The following is a 25,630-nucleotide window of genomic DNA, read 5'->3' on the forward strand; positions in this document are numbered from 1 at the left end:
TAAGAGACAACGTCTGCTACATAAACAATGTAATATTATAAATATAAGAAAAAAATAGAATATAATTTGAGAGATATTCAATCGTATTTATTTCACTGCAGCCTTTTTGTACTTGTCATTTTCTTGAACCTATATTCACAGGGTGGCGCCACCGACAACTTTCACAGTGTGTACAGGACATCAAGGCAAGCAACTTCTCTCAGTGACTATTTGCTCGTCTAATTCTTCTTTCGATGTTACAAGCAATCGAAATATAGCATCTTCTGTCCTTAATGTATGCAATCCCATTGTAACCTTCGCAGTTGCAAATATAATTTATTTTTACTGGCGTTTAAAATTGTGAGATAAATATATAACATGCTATGGAAACGATATCATGCAAACAGAGTTAAAACTTAACTTTTCCTTTATAAAATGGATATCGTAACACACCTATGTTGCTTATCATATTTGATGAGTTTGCATAGAGAAATGATTCAAAAGATTTGAAATTGATACCAAGGTATTTACAACACTCCATGACATGCTTAGTGTAACCCGTATCAAACTACAAATTTTATCGCTTTACAACCGAAATAATAAATGTGAAACACTATCACATTTTCATCGTGTTTGATGTTAATTTGAGCCAGTAAGCTGTCCTACATCTTTCACTAACCGACCCCCATGGTGGGATGGTTACATAACACACTACGAAGCCAGGGGTTCCAGGTTCGAGTCTGGGCATGAGTGTTCTTTGTGAGCAGAGGCGAAACCACAAATTTTTATCTGGAAAGGAGGGTCAAGTACCAGGACAAATGTGCCAATAATAATAATAGTAATATAGTGGTGGTAGTGGTAGTAATAATAGTAGCATTAATAAAAGACGTTATTATCGTCGTAAATCATGCAAAAGGGGGTAGAAGTTGGTGCTATAGCATTTGTGTTTGAACAAATGATTTGAAATACTTTTCCAACACGTTCAATTTATAGTTTTTCTTGTATGTACGCATTGCTTGCATGATAGAATTATTTTCCTGTAGTTTACGGTTATTACAAGCATAAGAAAACAGTTTTTTCTTTGTGACGTTTCAGGAGAACACACGCTCCTTTCATCAGACATTTATTTTCATTTTGACTAAAGATACAGTTATAACAATGGTTAGTAATTTTTAAACAAAAAGAATCTGTTATATAATGGATGTTGTCAATGTTACATTGTTGTAATATAGCAACTTAACTGTGAAAAAAGCAGTCTATTTTTTAAATTATGAATCCCAAATATCATCAGGTAATTCAAATTCATCATTGTTTTCACAAAGTCTCTTGATGTTTTCTGTTACATTAAATTTTAAAGATGGTGGCTTACTCCATTTGTGAAAAAGAAAACTCCACACTGGATCTATATTACCATTTTCATTATTTAATTTATTCCAGTGTTCTTCCGCAATGAACGAGGCTTCCCAGACATTCAACTCTGTGTTTCCCGTTAATCTTTTTAAAACCCTTCTCTTTTTAATCAAATTCTTCTCTTCGATGATATGAGTTGACAAACCTGTTCTTGGGTTTAGATTTATAATGTCCAAATCATGTTCGTGCCATCTTATTGCCATTTTCCTTGCTGTTTGTCCCACATAATCTTTTGAACATGAACAACTTATATTATATATTCCTGTGGTTTCCACATCTGGTAGCGAGTTTCTCATTTTGAATTCATTAAATGTACATTCCAAACTTCTTGGTGATTTAAAAACAATTTTGAAATTAAAACTTCTAAAAATTTTTGCAATTTTATGTGAGAATCCCTTGTGGAATGGAATGCACACAAATTTCTTTTCAACAGATTTTTCATCTTTGTCTGTATTTCTCTTTTCCTTTAGTTTTCTTGCAACTTGTTTTTTGATTTGGTTTATTCTGGTAGTGTGAAAGCCATTTTCTTTTGCTATATTAAAGAGCCTTTCTTCTTCATTTTTGATATCCTCATTATTAGAACATAGTCTTTGTGCTCTCAGGAAAAAATTTAAAAATATGTTATCCATTGTTATACGCGAATGTTCTGATTTGGCATGGATGTATTTTTCCCCCGCTAATTTTTTTCTATGGACTGATGTTTGAATTATTGAGTCAGTTGTCTTAATTTGCAGATCAAGGAAAGAAATTACATTGTTATTCATGGGTTCGCAAGTGAATTTTATGCGACGATATGATTCATTTAACGATTTAAATACGTTCTCCTGAAACGTCACAAAGAAAAAACTGTTTTCTTATGCTTGTAATAACCGTAAACTACAGGAAAATAGTTCAATTTATAGTAGCTAATAATGGAAAACAAGCACACAAACTGTATTTTTGAAAGACAGAATATACATGACGAACATTATTCTTTTTGTACATATGACACGTATAATTTTCATGTATTGGGTTGGCAACTAAGTTCCCGCCGTTTTTTTTAATTGGAAAAATCTCTATGACATTAAATACGTTTGGCACGAAGGTGTACATCATGCAAAAGAGAATATATTGTTCTACCTAAATTTATGTTTCTTTGTTACTAAGACAATTTTTTTTGTTATTTGCAGATTATTAAAATGGAATGTCAAGTTGAGAAGAATGAGCATTTTCGACACCTCCTCCTTTTTGCCTTTAATCAAGGTTCTAAGGCCGCAGAAGCTGCTCGCAACGTTTGTGCTGTGTATGGAGTGGGTGCTATAGCTGAAAGAACCGCCCGTGATTGGTATGCGAAGTTCAAAAAAGGAAATTTTGACCTCAAAGACGCATCTCGTTCTGGCCGTCCAGTTGAGTTCGATGAAGAGCGATTCAACCACCTGTTGCATGAAAATCCGCGTCAAACAACAAGGAAACTGGCAGAGACAATGGGTTGCTCCCACACTACTGTAGAGAAGCATCTTCACTCGATGGGAAAGGTTCAGAAGTGTGGAGCATGGGTGCCTCACACTTTAAGTGTCACCAACAAAAATCAACGAGCCACAATCTCCGCTGGTTTGCTTGCTCGGCACCGTGCAACCCATGGACACAAGGAACGATTTCTTCACCGAATCGTTACTGGCAATGAAAAATGGTGCCTTTACGTGAATATGAAGCGGCGTAAGGAATGGCTGAGCCCCGGGAAACAAGCGACCCCACGCGCGAAACAGGAACTTCATCCGCGTAAAACGATGTTGTGCGTATGGTGGGACTGGGAAGGGATTCTCCATTTCGAATTGCTTGAAAGGAACCAAACGATCAACGCGGAACTCTATGTGCAACAAATGGAACGACTCAACACGGCTATTCAAGAGAAAAGACCGAATCGGCAGCATGGTGTTCTTTTGCTGCACGACAACGCCCGCCCTCATATCGCCAATATGACCAAGGACGCCATTCAAGCTCATGGTTGGGAAGTGCTGCCACACCCACCATACTCTCCCGATTTGGCACCAACGGATTATCACCCCTTTCGATATCTTTCAAATGCTATGCGGGGAGTTTCGTTCAATACTGATGCAGAATTGAGAGCTTGGTTGGATGACTTTTTCGAGTCTAAACCACGTGATTTCTACCGACGAGGTATTGAAAACCTTGTTGAACATTGGCAAAACGTTGTAAACAACACAGGAGAATACATTATTGATTAACTACTTGTATCTGTTTATTGAAAACTAACCTTTTAACACCTTCCTTAAAAAACAGCGGGAACTTAGTTCCCAACCCAATACAACATATATTTTACACATATGCAACATGGAGCGACGTAAAATAAGAAAATACGTATGCAACATATTAAAGATAAATTGTGTACATATTCAAAGTTTCTTTAATATATATATATATATATATAATTTAAATACATTACATGATAAATTCATCCTCCAAATTGTCTCTCAAATGTGGGAGCTCCTTTTCCTCAAAAGAATTGTTCATGCATTTAAGCAGCAACAATCTGAAGTATATATCTGGCGTTACTTCTCTCTCGGGTAATTTAAAATGCATTACAGAAAAGAATCATATGGGGATCGAAGCGAGCAGGAAAATTCTTAGATCCAAATATTTGAAAACTGAAAACAATATTGATTTAATAGGGCGCAAATAATTTCATGAGGCGCCATGGTATTCTCCTTCATTTTTTTTTTCATGTAGATCGTTTTGGCTCGCAGGGCTGACTCCCACCGCCTCCTAGCTATGGCTCTGAACTTGGAATTAAGAATATGAGATACATCGTCTGCGAGCGAAGCGAGCAAGAAAATTTTACGAAATGTACCTTTTTTTGTATAAAGTTTGAAATCGAGAAGGCAGTTGCCCCTCTGTGCCCCCTGCAAGTGCCCTAAGCCCTGGAAGAAAAATACAATAAACACTTGAAAACTAATTCCATCCTGCGTATCCATTTGCCCTGCTATTCTTAGATTCTGCTAGTCATGATTCTTTACTTGAAGTTTGCCAGAAGTGAAATCGACAAGGGGGTTTGAGAACTGAAATCTCCTTACTCAGGTTAAAAGCTTAGGTTAGAAAGAGGCACTCCGCACATGAGGACAAAAGAGAGGGAAACAGAATCGTTTGTTTGTTTGCATTGTTGTTCTAAGCAGGGTTCTTAAAGGTCCAGGACCTTTAAATAAAATCAATTCCGGTCCAGGAGAGAAAATCAACAAGCCTGGACCGTAAAGAACCTTTTTATCCTGCTGAATTTAAATACAGCGTGTCCACAAAAACACTCCTAGATTTTTATTTGGTTATAAAATGAAAACTTTTTGCAATATGTTTGTAAGTATGGTGTCAGAAGGTGTAGTAACTCAAAATATTTTTGTTTATTCCCTACAGGTTGTGAAATTGACCCATTTTTCCGCTAGAGGACAGTAAATTCAAGATGGCGCTTTCAAAACAGCAACGAAGTTGGTGTGTGTTAGAATTACACACCACAAAGAGTGTCGAGTCTGTTCAACGTTCGTTCAGGCGTAAATTTGGTGTGGAACCACCTTCGAACAAGTCCATTTTGAAGTGGTACAAGGATTTCGTCGAAGAAGGGTGCATCTGTGACAAGCGGAAAGGGCACTCTGGCCGACCGACAGTCCCACAGCAAGTTGTCGAGAGTGTGAGGGAAACCTTTGTTCGGAGCCCCAAAACGTCAGTGCGCAGAGCGAGTATTGAACTACAAATCCCAAAAAATACGATTAGCAAGGTGTTACGAAAACGCTTGCACTTTCAGCCATATAAACTGCAACTGGTGCAGAAGTTAAAACCTGAAGACCGTCCAAAGCGACAGCAGTTCTGTTCGGATCTCCAGCAGTTAATGGAAAATGATGACAATCTTCTGTCGAAGATCATTTTCAGTGATGAAGCAACCTTCCACCTGCATGGTAAGGTAAACAGACACAATGTGCGGATATGGGGATTGGAGAATCCCCACGCCACGCTGGAGATACAACGTGATTCTCCTAAGTGTAATGTGTTTTGTGCCATATCTGAACAGAGAGTTTATGGTCCTTTATTCTTTGAAGGCGAAACTGTGTCCGGCGACAGTTACTTGGATGTGTTACAAAACTGGTTGATGCCTCAACTTACTGAGGTAGGTGACTGACTACCTTTTCCAACAAGATGGGGCACCACCGCACTGGCATCGTAACGTCCGTAACTTTCTCAATTAGGTCCTGCCAAACAGATGGATAGGTCGTGCTGGACGCCATGATCAGGTGTTTCTTCCCTGGCCTCCTAGGTCACCGGACCTTAGTGTTTGCGATTTTTTCTTGTGGGGGTATATCAAAGACATAGTGTTCGTACCTCCCCTACCTGCATCCATTGAAATTCTGCAGGACAGAATCACAGAAGCTGTAAACCCAATCACGCCCGATATGCTTTCCAGAGTCTGGAATGAGCTCGATTATCGCCTAGATGTTTGCCGTGTGACAGGTGGGGCACACATTGAGTGTCTGTAATGAAATTCAATCACATGAAACTTTATGAGTTTTTACACGTTTACCCAAAAAATGAACACAATATTCCTCAAAGTTTTCATTTTATAACTAAATAAAATCGAGGAGTGTTTTTGTGGACACGCTGTATAATCCAGGAACAATTTTTCCTGCTGAATTTAAATATAGTCTAGGAACAATTTTTCCTGCTGAATTTAAATATAGTCCAGGAACATTTTTTCCTGCTGAATTTAAATATAGTCCACGAACAATTTTTACTGCTGAATTTAAATATAGTCCAGGAACAATTTTTCCTGCTGAATTTAAATATAGTCCACGAACAATTTTTACTGCTGAATTTAAATATAGTCCACGAACAATTTTTACTGCTGAATTTAAATGCTGTCCAGGAACGTTTTTTTCGGATGAAACAATACGCAACTTGAATGGAATTTAAATTTTGCGAGAAAAAAGGTTCCTTTCCTGCAGCGAAACCAAATAGAACCCATTAGAATTTAAGGTTCCTGGATGTTTAGCAATCCTGGTTCTAAGTCCACTTTAAACTGGTTTTAGCCCATATTTAAAATAAATATGAAGTGGTGAAAACTGGTCGTAGAAGGTGATCTGTTGTTACGGTGACAGCAGATAGGGGACATAGTGTTGATACCTATTGTGTATCGGTGCGAATACTATATCGATGTTCCTATATCTACTAACTTGTTGACGCTTTCCCTGAAAAACTACCCGACTTTCTTACGTTATTTCTTCACTAACCCCTTATCCTTGAGGAATGAGTAAAATATCCAGGTGTTTTTCCAGAATATAGTCTTTACATTGATACACAATACCCACTACCTTTCTGTTTCTTAACTGCTGTGAGTGCAATAAAAAGTCACGCCTTTTTGATAATTTTGCAATGCCGAAGCATAGGGTCTTCGCGGGTGAAAGTTTATTTGGAAACACATCCGGGACACTGGCTCTGGTGTCGTCACGCTTAGCCAGTTCATTTGTTGTTACTGTGATTTAGGGATCACGGTTGTCACTATGATTTAGGGATCACGGGTTTGACTGTGATTTAGGGATCACAGGGTTGACTGTGATTTAAGGATCACTGTTGTGACAGTGATTTAGGGATCAAGATTGTGACTGTGATTTAGGGATCACGGGTTTGACTGTGATTTAGGGATCACGGGTTTGACTGTGATTTAAGGATCACTGTTGTGACTGTGATTTAGGGATCAAGATTGTGACTGGGATTTAGGGATCACGGTTGTGACTGGTTTAGGGATCACGGTTTTGACTGGTTTAGGGATCACGGTTTTGACTGATTTCGGGATCAAGATTGTGACTGTGATTTAGGGATCACAGTTGTCACTGTGATTTAGGGATCACGGGTTTGACTGTGATTTAGGATCACAGTTTTGACTGTGATTTAAGGATCACTGTTGTGACTGTGATTTAGGGATCAAGATTGTGACTGTGATTTAGGGATCACGGTTGTGACTGGTTTAGGGATCACGGTTTTGACTGGTTTAGGGATCACTGTTTTGACTGATTTAGGGATCACGGTTGTGACTGTGATTTAGGTATCACGGTTGTGATTCTGTTTCATAGATCACGGTTGTGGCTATCACCATTCTGTGATTTGCTTAACCACTGGTTAATGCTAGTTACCTTAGTTACGAGAGGGTCGCAGTCGTGGTAGGTGGCGTAGATGAGAAGTCCTGTGTAGCAGCTCATGGACACAATCACCATGATGCCAATCGCTAAGTTAAGCACAGCACTAAAAGACAAGGAGTAGAGAATAATTATATACAGCAATATCACCATGTACATTTCAAAACTTGAATAATCCTCCACTATAAAATCTTCTTTGAAACCGCCTTGACCCAAATTTTCTAGATAAAAACGTGAAATGCATGAAACAATTGTAAACGATACCCACGACGACATTTGTGAATGGCCTATAACGTGCATTCAGTAAGTACCGTGCGTTCATTTCGATCTGCAGCCGAGAGATCGGGAGAAGCGTGGCGGGCGGCGCTGACGGAGATGCCGACATTTGCGGCCTGTAATGCCCGCTTATTTTTATAGACATATGCAGACATTTATATAAATATTGCAAAACGATCACTAACCTGTGTTATAACACGCAAAAGTTCTTCTGTAATTCATCCAAGTTCTGCTCTTATATACACAAAAAAATACGCTTTAGAAACGATGTTAAGAGCCACAGATAATAAAACATTTTAATCATAGTTTTGACCAGTAACGTCCTGCTTAAGTTTATATCCTTGAAAGAGTTTTGTGCCGATGGGGATCGTTTGGAGGTTTTGAATGTGCAACACTGTATCAAGATTACGCTATAGAAGAAACCGTTAAAAGTCAATAGTGTTCGTGAGCTTCCTTGCAATCCGAAATCTCCGAGCTCGAGTTTTTTGTTCCTTCGCGACTAGATGAGCGTGTTAATTTCGTACTGTGCGCAAGAGTGTTATTCTTGGTTACTTGCAGTTACTTGTTTGTGTTATTGTTGTGTGTATGTGTGACGTGTCAGTGAGACGATTGGAATGCCAGCCGCAAGGTTCACGTTAAAACAAAGGTTTATTATGTATGACACGTACATGAAAACAGACTCGTGTCGAGACGTGTGTAGGCAATTTGTACAGAAATTCCCATGCGTTTCAACTCCACACAGAGATACGGTTAGACATCTTGTCCTTAAATTACGAGAAACTGTATCGTTAAATTTTAAAACACCTAAGCAAAAACGACGGATTCTAACCGAAGCAAAACTCGATGATATTGGTGCAGCGTTAGAACGTTCTCCAAGCAAACCTCTACGCCGTGTTTCACAAGAGGTGGGCGTGTCAAAATCATCGGCACATACAGTCACTAAGCTACTAAAATTAAAACCATACTCTTATAACACAGGTTAGTGCTCGTTTTGCAATATTTATATAAATGTCTGCATATGTCCATAAAAATAAGCGGGCATTTCAGGCCGCAAATGTCGGCATCTCCGTCAGTGCCGCCCGCCACGCTTCTCCCGATCTCTCGGCTGCAGATCGAAATGGACGCACGGTATTACACCACAGACTGACTTTCATTGTTCTCGATATCGTCTCGGCATGTCTCGTTTTGGGTCACTGCCATTTTTAGAAATTTTAGGTCATTTTATGCCTTGCCATAATCATAATAGTTTAGTAGCCAGACAAATTCACTCAGGTTACTACTTTCTTTCATAATAATCTCAGTACAACCTCTACAGTTAAGAGAGAACATTTTGATCCATTCATTTGTTTTAATTAACTTGGCTTTTCTGCCTCTTTGGCTAATTGCGACAATGAGAATGAGTGATATGATGAAATTAATGAAGGGACACTTCAACCAAGCGTGTGTTCAAGTTCAGGAAGATTCAACAAATGCCTGTCTCCTGCATTTGATTAGTTAGCACGCACGTGATCATACACCACATGCTACACCGGTCCAGAACGTAGTGCAAACGGTGCACGCAGAGAGAGTCAAAAAGTGTAGCGAACTGGATGGGGCTAATGATAAAAGCTACCACGTATATTTTATGATTTCAACTTTCTCTTTTAACTCCAGAGACCCACCCTTTCCGCACACTCTTAAGTTTAACAGAAGCTGAAAAACTGAAAAGTCACCAACATTTTAGCCTTGGCGAAAGTAGGTAGGGCCAAGCACCTCTGCACCATCGCTTGGTTCACCGAGCAAGAGGCCAGCCAGTTGAAGTAATTGCCCAAGGTAACAGTCCAGAAGGTGTGGCGTGTCGTTGGGTCTGGGTCGAAACTGTAGAAGAGAAGCAAGATTATCTTAAACCTTAAACAAAGTACCTACACGACCTTACAATTTGCCTAAATGTTACAGTCATTTTACAGAACATATTTGTCCTCTGTGCCTCAACCTGGTATCGAACCCGGGACCTTTTGATTATAACGCGACGGCGTTAGCACTACCGCCATTGGGGAGCCCAATTAAAACACATAAAAATTATCACCAGAGGAAGTATTTTAAGGTGCGAAATTATGGTCGGAAAAAGGGAAAAAAGGTTCTTAAAATGTTTTCAAAAAGGTGCTGATAAAATGCCTGTATTTAATGCTCTCTTTTTCTGCACCTTCTGTATATAACACAGGAGTCTCGTGAACGCATGCGGTGCATGCGTCAATTGTGGGCAAAAGGACAGCTTGGTCTGCGACGACATTCATGAGCATTTCTACATTTTAATTTCTTCATATAGGAGAAGTATTTATTTTACAGGAGAGCGCTGAACGAAGCTTATATTACATTTCTTGGATCTGAAGTGACGGATGCATCAATTGTGGGAAAAGAATTATTACTTTCTATCACTTCAGATCCAAGAAATGTAATATAAGCTTAGTTGAGCGATCTCGTGTAAAATAAATTCTTCTCCTATAAGAAGAAATTAGAATGTAGAAATGCTCATGAATGTCGTCACAGAGCAAGCTGTCCTTTTGCCCACAATTGACGCATGCGTTCAAGAGAAGCCTCTGGTATATAATGTGCGCGGACCGCATAGAGAACAGAGGCCTGCACAAGACCTGGAGCAGACCCGTTCGCGAGACATCGCTCCTGAAATGCCATGCAACCTGCGCAACACCCTCGCTTGAGCAGCTTGTATGCCCACCTGCCCAGATCGTTCCTGGCAGGCATTGTAGACCCGCCGGGTACCCGCAGTCTTACGATACCTAGTAGGTCTCAGTTCGTTCTTTCCATCAACTGCAGACCCCTCCCTCTGCATGACGTAGTTGCTTCGAGTTGAAACTGCACCGGGCCCACACCGTTCTGCAGTGTTGCCAACTGCAATAGATTTTCACTACTTAAAAAAGGGAACTCAAAGCTTCGTAAGCCACATCACCAATGAAATGAGATTTACGAATGTTGCTAACCCCCCCCCCCCCACACACACATTGAAATAGGTTTTCCGTGGCACAGGATCCATAGGTATATGTCGTAAATAACCAATATACGTATATATACGGTAGTGATATAGGGCAGGACTGAAACATGTCACGTTCGACGCTGAGGATTCGAGTCAAACAACACACTGTTCTACTGCGAACACCAGGGCCGTAGCCAGCCAGGGGCATTGCCGTTACACTCGTTTGGGGGGGGGAAGTACTTAGATAAACGTAACAACAACAACAATCACAATAATAGTAATAAAGTAGCATGAAAGGCATTATCATCCTCATAAATCACGCAAAAAGGGGGTAGAAGTCGGTTCTCACGCATTTGTGTTGAAACAGAGGATTAGAAATATTTTTTTCAACACGTCAATTTCACGTTAGCTAATAATGGAAAACAAGCACACAAACTATTTTTGAAAGAAAGAAAGTGCATGATAAATGCATTCCGAATGTACATACATATGGCATGTAAAATTTCCATCTACAATATTTTCTTTTCACATGGAGCGACGTATTACATAATTAATTCATCCAACTCGTAACAAACCAACATTAATAGCAAATAATATAACGGGCCGCCATAGCATTCTCTGTTTTAAAACTTTTCTCACATAGATCGTTCGGCGCTCAGGGCCGACTCCCGCTACCCCTTTGCTACGGCATTGAACTTGATGAGACTTGTACTTTAATGTTTGACCCCCACCCTGACCCCTCCGCTAGACAATTTCCGTCCAAGGTTGTGAGCAATGCACCCTGCCCCTTCTGGTTGCGCCACTGCGTGCCTGGTTAAGGCACCATGCAATGAAAAACAATTAGTTTTCAGTGAGGAGATTTTTGTTTGCTCGATCATTCATTTAGATAAATGAAACTGTAATATTGCGTGCATTTCCTGGCAATAAGATAAAAACTGCTTACGCTGAACTGAAATCGCTAAGTATATAAATTCTCCTTGGAGAAGAAGCTCCTCCTAGGACTTCGTAGGATTTAGTAGCTACGTAAGTAGGCAACACTGGCTGCAGCCGTCCACGTGGTGATGAAACACCTGGAGCGACACGCTGCCGGAGGGCTGTTTCCTTCCAGCAGGTTTTGCAGGCCCCCGGGTCTTGTTGAATGCCCAGGTTCCTTGTAAGCGCAGAGCGCCTTGAAGACCAAGAACCCGGGTAAAGACGCAAGTCGACTCGTTGCCGTGGGCAGGCGAGCAGGTAAACCTGTTATCGCGTGCAAGCGGGCAGTGGGTAGGTAAAAGTCAGACTATGCTGGCCTCTAATAGAGAACTGTGATTCTGCCGAATTGGTTTTCTTGAAGTTTGTGTTTTGTCTCCCTGGTTTTGCTACATTATCTTGGGAACTATTGGAGCTGAAATGATTATATTATACCATTTTGTAGCTCTCGTTCTGTTCTACAAAATGAGACTATAGGATCTTATGTAGTTGCTCAAGAAGAGTGCAAAATCGTTTATTTTTTGTCAAATGTTTTAACAAAACATGAAAGATAAGGAAGGGAAAAGCTGCTGAAGCATGAAACAGGGGTAAAAGGGAATACATGTGCTAATCTCACGAAAAGGTGCAACAAAATGTGTTCATTGTACTTGATTTCATGGCCTAAAATACATATCTCAAACGATCGGTATGAAAACAGTGCGGTGCTGTACCTTAAAATCCGTTTCCTAATTATCACTGTTGCATAAGGGCTGGATAATACAATTGCGTTCAGTGTGTGTCTTGCAGGATGTAAAATCCTAAGGGGACGGAGGAATTTCCCCCACCAACAATATTGACCAACAAAAATTTCTGGGGTCAATGGCGTCCGGACGCGTGCTGATCACATCATCCCAACTTTGACCGAAATCAAGAATATGTGGAGCTCTACCCCCTACAACATCCCATATGTCTTCATGTCATGTGTGCACGTGTGCTTTTACCTTACATTATCTTATACTTGTACACCCATATTTTACTTGAAAGAACTGCTAAATATTTGAAACTCGGGCAATGTTACCATGCAACGGAAAGAATTAAACCGTGTCTCAGCTGTTTCTGAAGCAAGGCCGCGCATAGCGGCAGAGAAGGGGGGAAATCGAGTGGGTAGAGCGAGGCAGTACTCGCTACTGCGAAGGCTGGAAACTGAAGTCGCTTTCCCCCTCCACGCAATCCCGTTCCTCTCACGTGTTCATTGGTGAAGCCGTCTCACGTCACTACTTGCTCAGATACAGATATAGAGTGTATAGTCCTATATCTTTGCAATGTACAGTCACGGACACTAGTGTTATAAAAATTCCATTGACTTTTAATGGGATATTACAACCCAGACATTTCAGTGGCGTGTCCTAGGGGGGATGGTAGGGGATTAGCCCCCATTTTGCTCAGTATTTCTGAAAATAATGTCAAAGGCAGGAAGAGATGGCAAAATATAGGCTGACTACTAAAGGAATTATATGTAACCTCCCCTTTCGAAAATTCTGGGCTCGCAAATAATGACTGTGGATTAAATTTATAGCTCTTTTCTGGTCTTACGGCGGCCGGTTCTCATGCTGGCAAAGGGGAGCGGGGAAGCGGCCAATCCAGCACGATAAAAAACGCAGCAGCTTGTAGAACGAGGTAGCTGTAGCTGTTGTCTGGTTTGTCTTTGGCGTAATCCCCGCTCCCCACTTCCCTTGCCAGCATGAGGACCGTCCGCCGTAAGCGTAGAAAAACCTATAGTTTGATTTTGTTATTTTTTATGAAACTAATGCCTAGAATTCTGCCTACTTACTTGAAAAACTCCAATCTGCCACTCTGTTTGCCTTTCTCGAAGACGAATCCAGGACCTCCTAAGGCGACAGTTCCAAGCACCATGACAAAGATCACTCCACCGAACATGACAACAGTCTGAAGCGCGTCGGTCCACACAACGGCTTTCAAGCCACCCTGAGGATACAAAAGTTTTCATTTCAGCAATATTTCACCTCAGTGGCGAATCGTTGTTAAAATATTAATACCGGGATAACACCGACTAAATCCAGCACGTATAGATTAATGCTCTATCCCGGCTTGCTGCAGTCGCTTTTACCCCTCCACGCAATCCCCTTACTCTCCCACGCTTTCATTGGTCGAGACCAAAGATTCCCTGGACAGTGTATAGCTACCAATTTCAAAACTTCCTTGCATCTTTGCAATTAGCTAAAGTTGTAGAAAATCCACGAAATTCATTCATTCAGAGCTTCTTCTGCCGATTAACGTTGTAGAGGGAGATTATTTCCGCAACATCTTTGGCTGTTATGCATTTGAAGCTTCGGAACGAGTCACAACACTCGAAGCAGCCAATCAACCATGCGAGCAGCTGACGTCATCTCAACACAGAGCCTATCGCTAAGCCCTTTGCTCAGGCTCTGCACACCCACTAGGCTCGCTAGACAGACTCGCTTAGTCTTCTGGAGATGTTCCGGAAGTATTTGGACTCTAATAACCCGTGGCTCGACAGCCCTTGAAGGGCCTAGGCCGATCTCCCGACTGCCAGTCTCCCTCCCACAACCCTACCTAGAGGTGTGGAGATCTTCAACCTGTGTGATCAGCGTCGAACCCTCAGCCGTTATAGGAGATATCCGTGACCGGGTTACGCTACTCACCCGTAGCTCCCCAATGTCCTCACGCTGGTGGGTTGCCACCGGTCCTATACACAGGGCGAGAACCCAGAGACTGAACCCAGGCGGACTCGAACCCATGCCGTCCCGCAGTCGGAGTCTAAAGCACAGCGCCTTAGACCGCACGGTCACGGAGGAGGACGCCGATTAACGTAGTATACCTTGGTAACTGCTCATTGCACGCCAACGAGGCTCTGGCTCCTAAACCTACGCCCAGGATAATCCTCCATAGGGCTGTGTTGTCCTGTGTTTGTCGTTCTGTGTGCTGAGTGCTTCTTTACAGCCTCAGCTTTGAAAATATAAGGATATTGTAGTCCTCAGAGGCAGTATTGTGTTAGTACTTGTTAGGTAATGAATGAATGAATTAGTTTTTAACGAATGAATAAGGAAGTTTTTAAAATACCGGGTGTCCCAGAAGTCCTTCCCTAGTTACAAACTTTATTCATATCCGCTATATGCAATGTAGAGATGTGAAAGTGGTGCCAAAATGTTGGAAAACTAACCAAGTTTATTTGTTGCAGGTTTCAGTAATGTGGCTGTAGTGTAGCAGTGTCAGTGCCAAGGAATCCGGAATTAATGCTCTTGACATCGGGTGGCATCTTTCCATACAATGTTTCTTGGACTTGACAGGATTTGGGAATGAAGATAAATTCCATTTTTTAAATACCAACTTATTGATGGCAGATATTCTAGACGAAAGAATTCTGTACATTTGAAAGTTCCTCTGCACTGTTATTGGTGACCGGGTCTCGTGATACCAGAGGAAATGCTGAGCTCTTTCCTGATTTGTGAACATTTCCGGTTTTCTGGGCACTGACACTGCTACACTACAGCCACGTTACTCAAACCTGCAACAAAAAAACTTGGTTAGTTTTCCAACATTTTGGCACCACTTTCACATCTCTACCTTGCTTATAGCGGATATGAATAAAGTTTGTAATGAGGGAAGGACTTCTGAGACACCCGGTACTATATTTTTTTTATTTTTTCATGGTAGGGACCTGCCCTCAATTTCGTTTTAGTTAAGGTGCTTCCCCCTTAACGGGCAAAAATAACCTATATGCTGATGTGTCCACACTGTAAAAATCTATCAATCATCTCGCGGTTAGTTATTGTGACGTTATAAAATGTGATCTCAAATTGAGTACATTCAGTGATGTAGCAGCAAAAGAACGAAAAAACACAGAACAGGCTAAATTTACCTTGCATTCCATTCATAAGATATAGGAAGTTCAGAGTTTATGAACGAAGAGATAAGGATTAATTGTAAATGTGAAATATATTTGTTATGGTTAAAAAATTTCGTTTCATTCACACTGAAACTACTTACATAAACAATTCAGTTCGTTTCTGTAAATAATCTCTGAAATATTTGACACGGTGTTTTTGCAATACAACAAAGATTTTGTTGCATGGAAAGAAAACCACTAGATGTCACTACTGGCAAAACAGCAAGATGGCAGACATTAATTTTTTCTTATTTTCTTCACGTCACTCAAGGAACAGATTACTATTTTGGCTCTAATTCGATACATTGTACAAAATATAGTTGGTACTGTACTATAATACTATACTGTACTGTACTATATTAAATATGCATTGAAAACACACACAAATCCGTAGTGTAAAATATATACTTACCACTGTAGTGTAGAAGATGCACACCAAACATACAAGTGGCGTCACAAGATGGAGGTTTACTCCCGTCACTGTAAAAAATATATAAAATTTAATGTATTTTTTAAGAATTTTTATGAATAGGATACGACACAAAAACGTAACCAGTATAGCCAACATGAAGCTACCCATTTAAATTACTATAGTAAGATGAACTATCGTTGTCACTTACAAAGGAAGGTGGCAGCACCTACCGTGATCAGATATTTACAGGGACATTGAGATTTTGGTGTGCGCAATATTACCAGACGCGCAGAATTACCCCACCTGCCCCTAGTCCTAAGTGGTGAGAAATTACTGGGCAGAAGTGGTATCGAGACGCCATTGGCAGTTGGTATATCTCGTTCTTGGACTGGTCTTGAGTTGTCTCGTTTCTATCTCGATTTATAAACACCTGTCTTGTCTCAGTGTCGAATGGTAAGTTCTTATCTCGAAATAAATTAGCAAAATTTCCACAGAGTAAAGTGTTATTGAATTTGAACTTTTGTTGTATGTGCACTTTATGGACAGATAGGCTGATAGGAACTGGTCCTACAGTTTAAAGTGGGATCCGCACCACTATGTGCCTCTGCAGGACCCCTTGACTAAAACTTCCAGCAACTACCACCAGATGGCAAATCAGCTAACTAGAATCACATAAATGAAGATTTCCTAAACAGAGTATTGTTTGAGAGAAGTACACATAGAGAAACATTTAAGAATTACAGGAGTTATAAATATGTCTTACCTTGATTGAATGCCAAAGCGGGAATATAAACGACGAGAGGAATATACAACATCTGTAAACAAAATCATAATTCTAGAAAAATATATAAATGATAATTTAACCCAAATAATTGATCTACCAAGAAGAAAAAACTCCTAAGGGTGCATGGGTAATGCAATCAGCTGCTTGCCGTGTAAGCCTGCTACTGACTGAGAAAAGAAAGCTCAATATGTGGGATGTTCTTCCAAACAACTTCATCACTTTGATTCAGTGTTAAATGTTTGTATGGAAAGGGAAAACGGTACGTAATATTTAACTTTGCTGAATGTTTTGAACGAATCATGGTGGGTTAAATATGACAACACGGGGTTACAAGCAAGAGAACATTTTCGTCTGTGTTGTCTGCGGGGTTAGGTGGAGGTCTCTCTCTCTCTCTCTCTCTCTCACTCACACACTCTCTCCCTCTCACTCACACACTCTCTCCCTCTCTCTCTCCCTGTCACTCTCTCTCTCTTCCTCTCTCTTTCTCCCCCTCTCTCTCTCCCTCTCACTCTCTCTCTCACACACTCTCTCACACACACTCTCTCACTATCTCTCTCCCTGTCGCTCTCTCTCACACACTCTTCCTCCCCATCTCTTTCCCTCTCACTCTCTCTCTCTCACACACTCTCACTCTCTCACTCTCTCCATATCACTCTCTTTCTCCCTCTCCCTCTCTCTCTACCTCTCTCCTTCTCCCTCTCCCTCTCTCTCTACCTCTCTCTTTCTCCCCCTCTCTCCCTCTCACTCTCTCTCTCTCACACACTCTCTCACTATCTCTCTCCCTCTCACTATCTCTCTCCCTCTCCCTCTCTCTCTCACACACTCTCACTCTCTCCCCCTCTCACTCTCTCTCACTCTCTATCACTCTCTCACTCTCTCTCTACCTCTCCCCCCTCTCTCCCTCTCACTCTCTATCTCTCACACACTCTCTCTCTCTCGCTTTCACTATCTCTCTCTCGCTTTCACTATCTCTCTCCCTCTCGCTCTCTCCCTCTCACTCTCTCTCTCACACACTCTCACTCTCTCTCTCCCTCTCACTCTCTCTCACTCTCTCCCTCACTCTCTCACTCTCTCTCTACCTCTCTCCCCCTCTCTCTCTTCCTCTCTCTCTTACTCTCTCTCGCTCCCTCTCTCTCCCTCTCTCTACCTCTCTCCCCCTTTCTCTCTCACTCTCTCTCATTCTCACTCTCTCTCCCTTTCTCTCTCTCTCACACACTCTCTCCCTCTCTCTCTACCTCTCTCCCTCTCTCTCTCTCTCACTCTCTCGCTCCCTCTCCCCCTCTATCTCTCTCCCCCTCTCCCTCTCACTCTCTCTCTTCCTCTCTCTTTCTCCCCCCTCTCTCTCTCCCTCTCACTCTCTCTCTCTCACACACTCTCTCCCTCTCTCTCTCACTATCTCTCTCCCTCTCGCTCTGTCTCTTACACACTCTCATTCTCTCTCTCCTTCTCTCATTCTCACTCTCTCTCTCCCTCTCTCCCTCTCTCATTCTCCCTCTCTCTCTCCCTCTCTCACTCTCTCCCTCTCTCACTCTCTCCCTCTCTCTAACTCTCTCCCTCTCTCTCTCTTCTTGGTACGGCAATTAAATTATTGTGTTTTTAAACATTAAATTAATAATCAAATTATTACAAACTTACAGAAATATTTTATAGCAGCCAATGCCAATGACAATGATTCTACATTAGCACGCAATGTTAATTGGGCAATATTCATTATCTAGTGCAGCGGTTCTTAAACTTTTTTCTCATTGTACCCTTCATTGTACCCTTTAGTTGCAACTAAACGTGTAATAGGTTTTCTCCAAATAGTGGGTTTTGGGATTTTCTTCTTGGTATCGGATTGGTGGGGCGTTTTTTATATGTTGGAGGCATGTACGAGTATCTGCAATGGAGCAAAATGGCATTCGGGATGTATGTGGAAAGATGGTAAATAAATAAACATTAGAATCCTATGATTCTTATTTTATTGTGTGTTCCGACGTTTGTGATTGGTTACAAAAAAAATGAAATGTGAAACACATGTATGCTAAGAAAAAAACACTTTAATTTTCACATATTTTTCCATACTTATTGAAAAGGAGTAAAGAACAAAAATAAGTTAAGCACAATTTTGTAATTTTTATTGTAAATCCTCAGAGTTTCTAGTGAGAAGGATGTGCCTGAATAGCCTCACACAGTTTCTTGATGTCTGATTGTGCACTTGAAACTTTCAAGCGGAAATTCGGCTCCAATTTAGTCCATTTCAGTACTTGTCTTTTAAGTACACCATAGATGAGAAACCACTCTCCGAGCTGATTGCGTACCCCCTTCAAGTAGTTCATGTACCCCTGGGGGTACGCGTACCACAGTTTGAGAACCACTGGTCTAGTGCTCTAAACTATACTTATTCTAACACTAAGTTTCAGGACCCTCTTCTCTCGTCTTCAGGTGAACTAATTTTTCCTTGCCGGTGATGGGAATCGAACCTATGAAAAGCCTGTGATTATTACTACCAGTGTTTTAACTAATTACTCCAATTACACCCCGTGGGGCGCCGTTGCATGTTAACCTCTCATTGTAGTTCCAAAATTAACAGTGAACTATGCTATTGCACGTTGTCTTTTATAATTTACTCTAGGGTATCCAAGGTGTAATGATACAGGTGGGCCGTCGTGATAATCAGAAACACATTAGATGGCGTCAAATTAGTTGACGTTCTGTAGAATAATAGTATTATAATTACAACACTTTCTAACTAACTAACTCTCTAGTCTTCTTAAACACGAAGGTTTATGACTGCAGCAACACAGGCCTTCCATCTGGCCCTATCGTGAACAATATCAATCCACTCTTTTCCATCTCAACATTATCCCTCCATCTTCATCTTGGCCTTCCTACAGATCTCTTACCATCAGGTTTCCCCGACAAGAATCCTACAAACTCTTCTTTCTGCTCCCATTCGTGCTACATGGCCTTCCCACCTAAGTCTTCTTGATTTAATTATTCGGTAACAGTTTGATATAGGCAAAACACATTTCTTCAATTTTACAGGAGAAAGTAGTTGCGGAACTGAGTTTCAGTAGACTTCTGAAAAGTCGTGGAAGTGTTTTCACCCTTCGTTCAATTTATTCGGCCGGTAAATCATGTATTTTTCGACATCAATATGTCTGCGATGCACAAAATCTCCTGCCTCCATTACCTTCGACTACGTGAACCAAATGTTCCGTGCGTTCGATGACGTAACTCCCGGTCAGTGTTTCCAACGACGCCATTGTTTTCCCGGAACATGACAATTTTAACTATGTTTGCCTAACCTAACAGAACCTAACCTAACCTTGCCGTGAATGGTTCGTGGGGCTATTTATGAATGGTTTGTGGGGCTATCCGTGCATGGTTCGTGGGGCTAATCAAATGGTTTGTGGGGCTATGCGTGCATGGTTCGTGGGGCTATCCAAGCATGGTTCGTGGGGCTATCCGTGCATGGTTCGAGGGGTTTTGGAACCCGGAAACAGATACAAAATCTGTGACACGAAAGTAGGAATTTTTCGGTTAAGATGGTTTGAAACACTGCATACCCACAGATGATAGACAACGCTAGTCAAGATTTGCCCGCCATATTGCGTGTAACGGAAGCGAGAAAGCAACGAACAATAAATACTCGTAATGTGAAAAATTACAATTATTTTCAGTGAAAAAGTAAAATCCCACCTTAAATAATGTTTCGCAATGCATAATAGGTAAGTACGAATGTAAAAAGTGACGAAATGGACGAGTGAAATGTGCTTTGCCTATATCAAACTGGTAATAATTATTCTAATAATATCTGGACATGAATACAAATTATGTACTTCTAAACATCTCGGTAACAGATGCGTTGGGCCCTGAACTCACCAGCTGATCACTGATATCTTGATATCACCAATGCTTTTAAAGAATCAGTTGGATAAAACTTGGTGAGGAAGTCAGTACGATTAAGTTGGATAAAACTTGGTGAGACATCAAAAGAGTAACAGTTTCATACATCGGAGACACATTTCCTCAATTTTACACAAGAAACTACTTACGGAAATGAGTTTCTCCAATGTTAACAACGTTCGTCGAGGTATTTTCTTTCATCGTGGAATATATTTGACCGGGAAATCATGTATTTTTCAAGAGAAATATCTCACCGACGCACAATTGCCATTGCTTTCATTTGCCTGCCCTACGACAACCGGATGCTGCGTACGTTTGATGACGTAAGCCCCTGTCAGTGTTTCAACCCCCCCTTTTTTTTACTATGCTTGCCTAACGTAACCAAACCTAACCTAATCTTATCGGAAATGGTTCGTGGGGCTATACGTGAATGGTTCGTGGGGCTATCGGTCAGCTACCGTGCATAATGGTTCGTGGGGCTATCCGTGAATGGTTTGTGGGGCTATCCGTGTATGGTTCGTGGGGCTATCCGTCAGCTACTCGTGCATAATGTATAATTTCCACCGGTGACGAACACGATATGAGGTGTTTTTCGGTGAAGAAGGTTGAAACACTGCATACCCACAACGTGAGTCAAGATGTGCCCGCCATAACGTGTGTTACGGAAACGAAGAAAGGAATAAAAAAAAGCACTCAGGATGTGAAAAATTGCGTTTGTTTTCGTGTAAAAAGCATAATGGCACCTTGAACTATGTTCCGCAATACACAATTGGTAAGTACGAACTATGCCAAACACAAAATATCCGATTTTAATGTGTCTCCAATCTATGAAACTGTTACCTAAAGAATCAGTTGGATAAAACTTGGTGAGGACATCTAAAGACATTTCTCGAAGAGGAAAGTGTCCAACGTGGACATTAACGTAAAATTAATAAGCTGTGTCCTAGGGAAGTACTTAAATTATCAGAATATCCAATGCGTGTAAGATTAAACACACAAAAATACAAATCGAACCATTTTGATGACGAACATCAAAGATCCCAGCAGCCTCACCGATCGGTTGAACCGCCTCTCCAGGTACTGCAAGGGAAAGAAATAATATATGAAACCAGTCAGCTCTTTCCAATATGAAGAACTTTGAATCTATCACAATAAAACATTCAAAAAATCACTTGGATGCGGATAATGCGTTTCCATCCGTAAACCGGATTCTACGCATCAAAAAGCGACACGGCACAGTGAGTCATTTTGTTTGTTAGCTAAAATCTGATTGCAGATTCCGTCCATGTACGCAACAGGTCTAGGTCTGTCTTTTATAGTTTAGGAAGCAATTAACAATGCGTAAGAATCAATGTATATGCAGAAATAATGTATTAATTTGGTAAATTTCTCTTAAGGGGCAGACGGATTTCATCAAATTTACAGGAGAAATTACTTACACTTCTGGAAGTTCGGGGAAGTGTTTTCTCGCATCGTTCATTGAATTTTGCCGGTAAATCATCTATTTGTCGATATAAATGTGTGACCGATGCACGAAAGCTCTTCCATCCATTTACTTCCAGGTGGATGTAGCCTGTGTGTGATGACGTAATCCCGGTCAGTGTTTCCAAACATGTTTTTTGTAACTGAAGAAGGTACGTTTCCGCAAATGGTTCTTGGGGCTGTGTGTCAATGGTTCGTGGGGCTATGTGTCAATCGTTCGTGGGGCTATGTGTCAATGGTTCGTGGGGCTATGCGAGAATGGTGTGTGGGGCTACGCATATTTTTTTCGAAACCAATTTTTAACTATTGTAACCTATACGAGACCCTACCTAACCTAACCTTACCGGAAATGGTTCGTGTGGCTATGTATGAATGGTTCGTAGGGCTATGCGTCAATGGTTCGTGGGGCTACGTTGGTATTTTTGAGTGCAGTGGGGTGGAAATACTGCATGCCGAGTACGGTAGTGAAACTGTGACCGCCATTTTGGGTGTTACCGAAGGCAAAAAGAAACGAAGAAAACTTACTCGATATGTCGCAAATAGAGCTTATTTCCGTGAAATAAGTGAAATGCCACCTTCAGCAATGTTTCTCAATGCAGAATACATAAGTACGAATGTTCAAATTAAATGAAGTACTAAATTTCAGTTGTCTGTCCTTTACAAGAAATTTACCATTAATTTATATGTTTTGAATTGAAACTATATATGTATATACTATTACTGCTCTTGCACTGCGGCGATGTTTATTTTAGGGACCACAGGGGCTATTCAAATATATATATATATTTTTTGCTCCCGTTTCCGGTCTGTGGCTGAACCAAATGAACTCGCGCATGCGCAGATCGTTTTGTCGCAAGTTGCTCCACGCGAGATCATATTCCACGGACCTTCGTTGTTTTGTCGCAAACAGTCGCAACGTGACTCAAATGTTTCGTCCGGTGTGCGGCCGACCATAAGAGACTCATGTGAAACCTTCCCTGCGACGGTTTGCAACTGAAATGGCTCGACGTTTCGTGTCGTGTTGGATCCGATGTTCGGTTGGCCAATTTGGAATTGTTGGCGAAACTAAATACCTCGATGCTTGATATTTCTACTGTACGCGGAACGTTGCAACACTGTTTGCAGTGACAGCCTGCAGTTTTCATGGTTTAACGGATATCGCTGTATGCCGTTTTGCCACGTTCCGCAATAATGTTTACTTCGCTGAATAAAAATCTGTATAAAATCGGTTTCTCAATGTGAGTTGGCAACGATAATCTATTTTAAAAACAGATTCTACGAGCTTCAAAACAAGACCTATATTGTATTTGTAGGGCTAAACAATACTAAGAAAAAGTTGTTTCGGAAAATTGATGATAACGGTTTTTTGACAAATTTTTAAAATATGAAAATTAAGATTTATGTTTAAAAACCTTTCTGCCAGCACCATACCAAAATGTCATCACGACCATACAACCCGTTTTCGATTTATAGAATTTGAAAAAGAGCGATCGTTTCAAATACTCCAAAAAACCGGCCATTTTTTGTTCTCACGACGAAAAAAAATGTAAGGCCTACTCGAAAAGAAATGTTTAGCATAGATTAACGCAGAATTGATTAAGCTAAATTTTGATGTAAATCTTTTTATGTAGGTATACTGGTTAATTTTTAATTCGAGTCCAAAATCGAGTATCTATATTTTTTAATCCGTTAGTTAGTGTTCAAATTCTACAGTTGATACATTTCATGAAAAATTAGTCTTGTTGTTGATAACGTTCTGTGTTAACTCACCTCGTATGAAGAAGTAATCTGCAACGTGTAGAACACAGGGAGGTAAACGAAAGCCATTGTTGTACTGACCAGTACCTCGGAAATAATGATCATCCAATATTGAGTTCCATATGTGTACATTTCAGCAGGGAGTCCCAGAAGAGAAATTCCGGATATGTAGCTGAAAGTAACATTTGAAATAGTGTGTCAAGGGTGATTATACCTGAATGGCTCATTGTGCAGTTCCAAAACAACTAAATCTCTAATGACGTAGCACTATGTGTGAATTAATTGGAATGTATATTAAGTACAGAGGGATGCATAAATATTACTAGGTAAATTGTTCGTTGTTTTCATATTTCTCTTACATGACTGAGATTGTACTAATTAATCTGCGACTCTTTTCTTACTTGTATTCATATGCGCATGAAAAGGGAAGTTTATGGTGAACCAAAATAATTTTTACGTCCTATTTTTCCACTCATTACATTCCAAATGTTTTTTCTTTAGCCAAATCTTTCTTTAAAAAATTCCGGACGACCCAATGCTGGCAGTAAACCAAATATAAATGTACAATCTGTGTCAGAAGTCTATGAATCAACTCCGACGCACAACGTTAGAGACGAGGAGAAAGATAGTGAACGAAGCATAGCAATCCCATTCACTCGCACGTGCTCATTGGTCGAGCTCTCACGAGTCACTACTTGCGTAGAGACTTGATTTTCCTTCGCTCGCTCAGGAGATTGCAGGTATAGAGTATAGAAATCAGGTTTGTTAAAAGGTGCAGGAATTTTAAATAAATTCAATTCCGGTCCAAGGGAGAAAATCAGCAAGCGTAAATGGGTTCTGGACCGTAAAGAACCATTTTATCTGTAAAGTATTTCCATTCGGTCCAGGAACCTTTTCTCCGTATCAATTTAAATTCGGTCCAAGTTCCGTATTGAAATGAAACAACACGCAACTTGGACCGAATTTAAATTGTGCAAAAGGTTCCGGTCCTTTTGCTGAAGCCATTAGAATTTATGGGTTCTTGGACCTGTAACAATCTTGATAGAAATAGTTTCTCTGAGATAGTGAAGAAATTATCTTACCTGGCTATTAGGGACAGAGATATCGGGATGATCCCCATCTTCTTGCCTCCCATGAGGTACTCCTTGGTAGTGTTTTGTTTCTGCTTCGCGCAGAACCCGTAGTAGACGCCGATAAGGGCAGAAACACCCAACATGGCGGCGAACACCGTGTGGTCCACCCAACTGAAGTACTTGGCATCCTGCTCCAAACTTTCTCGTGTCCCGTTCATTGTCCTGAAAAGGAATTGAGTTGCTGTTTTAAGTCCACTATATGCACAGTAAGGCTAATCGGGACTGGACCTACAGTTTAAAGTGGGATCCGAACCACTTGTGCCTCCACCGGGTATCGAACCCGGGACCCCTTGATTACAAGGCAAAGACGCTACCACTGCGCCATGGGGAGGCCCTCCTGAAAAGGCAATGCCACTCCATGAACAAGAACAGTTCGAACTATATATACCCATAAGTACTTGCGTATGTCTCATTGTATCGTGAACAATGTGATCCATTGAAGTGTAGACCGCCGCGTCGGTGTTTGCGCCAAAGGCAACCGAGGCGCTCTCGGC

The 25,630-nt window shown here is 40.9% G+C and overlaps 1 protein-coding gene across 2 annotated transcripts in view; it reads right to left on the reverse strand.

Moving 5' to 3' along the window:
• LOC145981230 (sodium-coupled monocarboxylate transporter 1-like) overlaps nucleotides 1–25,630 on the reverse strand; it is a 99,248-nt gene that overhangs the window by 48,764 nt on the left and 24,854 nt on the right. Inside the window, exons 2-9 of one of the 2 annotated variants that reach the window (XM_083114375.1) lie at nucleotides 25,086–25,298; nucleotides 24,016–24,175; nucleotides 21,778–21,843; nucleotides 16,852–16,903; nucleotides 16,089–16,156; nucleotides 13,580–13,734; nucleotides 9,549–9,689; nucleotides 7,554–7,662 (exon numbers count right to left, since the gene is read on the reverse strand). In XM_083114375.1, the coding sequence (XP_082970501.1) occupies nucleotides 7,554–7,662; nucleotides 9,549–9,689; nucleotides 13,580–13,734; nucleotides 16,089–16,156; nucleotides 16,852–16,903; nucleotides 21,778–21,843; nucleotides 24,016–24,175; nucleotides 25,086–25,294 (960 nt within the window). In that variant the 5' untranslated portion in view covers nucleotides 25,295–25,298. The remainder of the gene's footprint in view (nucleotides 1–7,553; nucleotides 7,663–9,548; nucleotides 9,690–13,579; nucleotides 13,735–16,088; nucleotides 16,157–16,851; nucleotides 16,904–21,777; nucleotides 21,844–24,015; nucleotides 24,176–25,085; nucleotides 25,299–25,630) is intronic. The other variant, XM_083114376.1, reaches the window with a different exon arrangement.

The sequence above is a fragment of the Lepisma saccharinum genome, chromosome 29 (genome assembly GCF_977018435.1).
Source record: "Lepisma saccharinum chromosome 29, izLepSacc3.1, whole genome shotgun sequence".
Classification (NCBI taxonomy): domain Eukaryota; kingdom Metazoa; phylum Arthropoda; class Insecta; order Zygentoma; family Lepismatidae; genus Lepisma; species Lepisma saccharinum.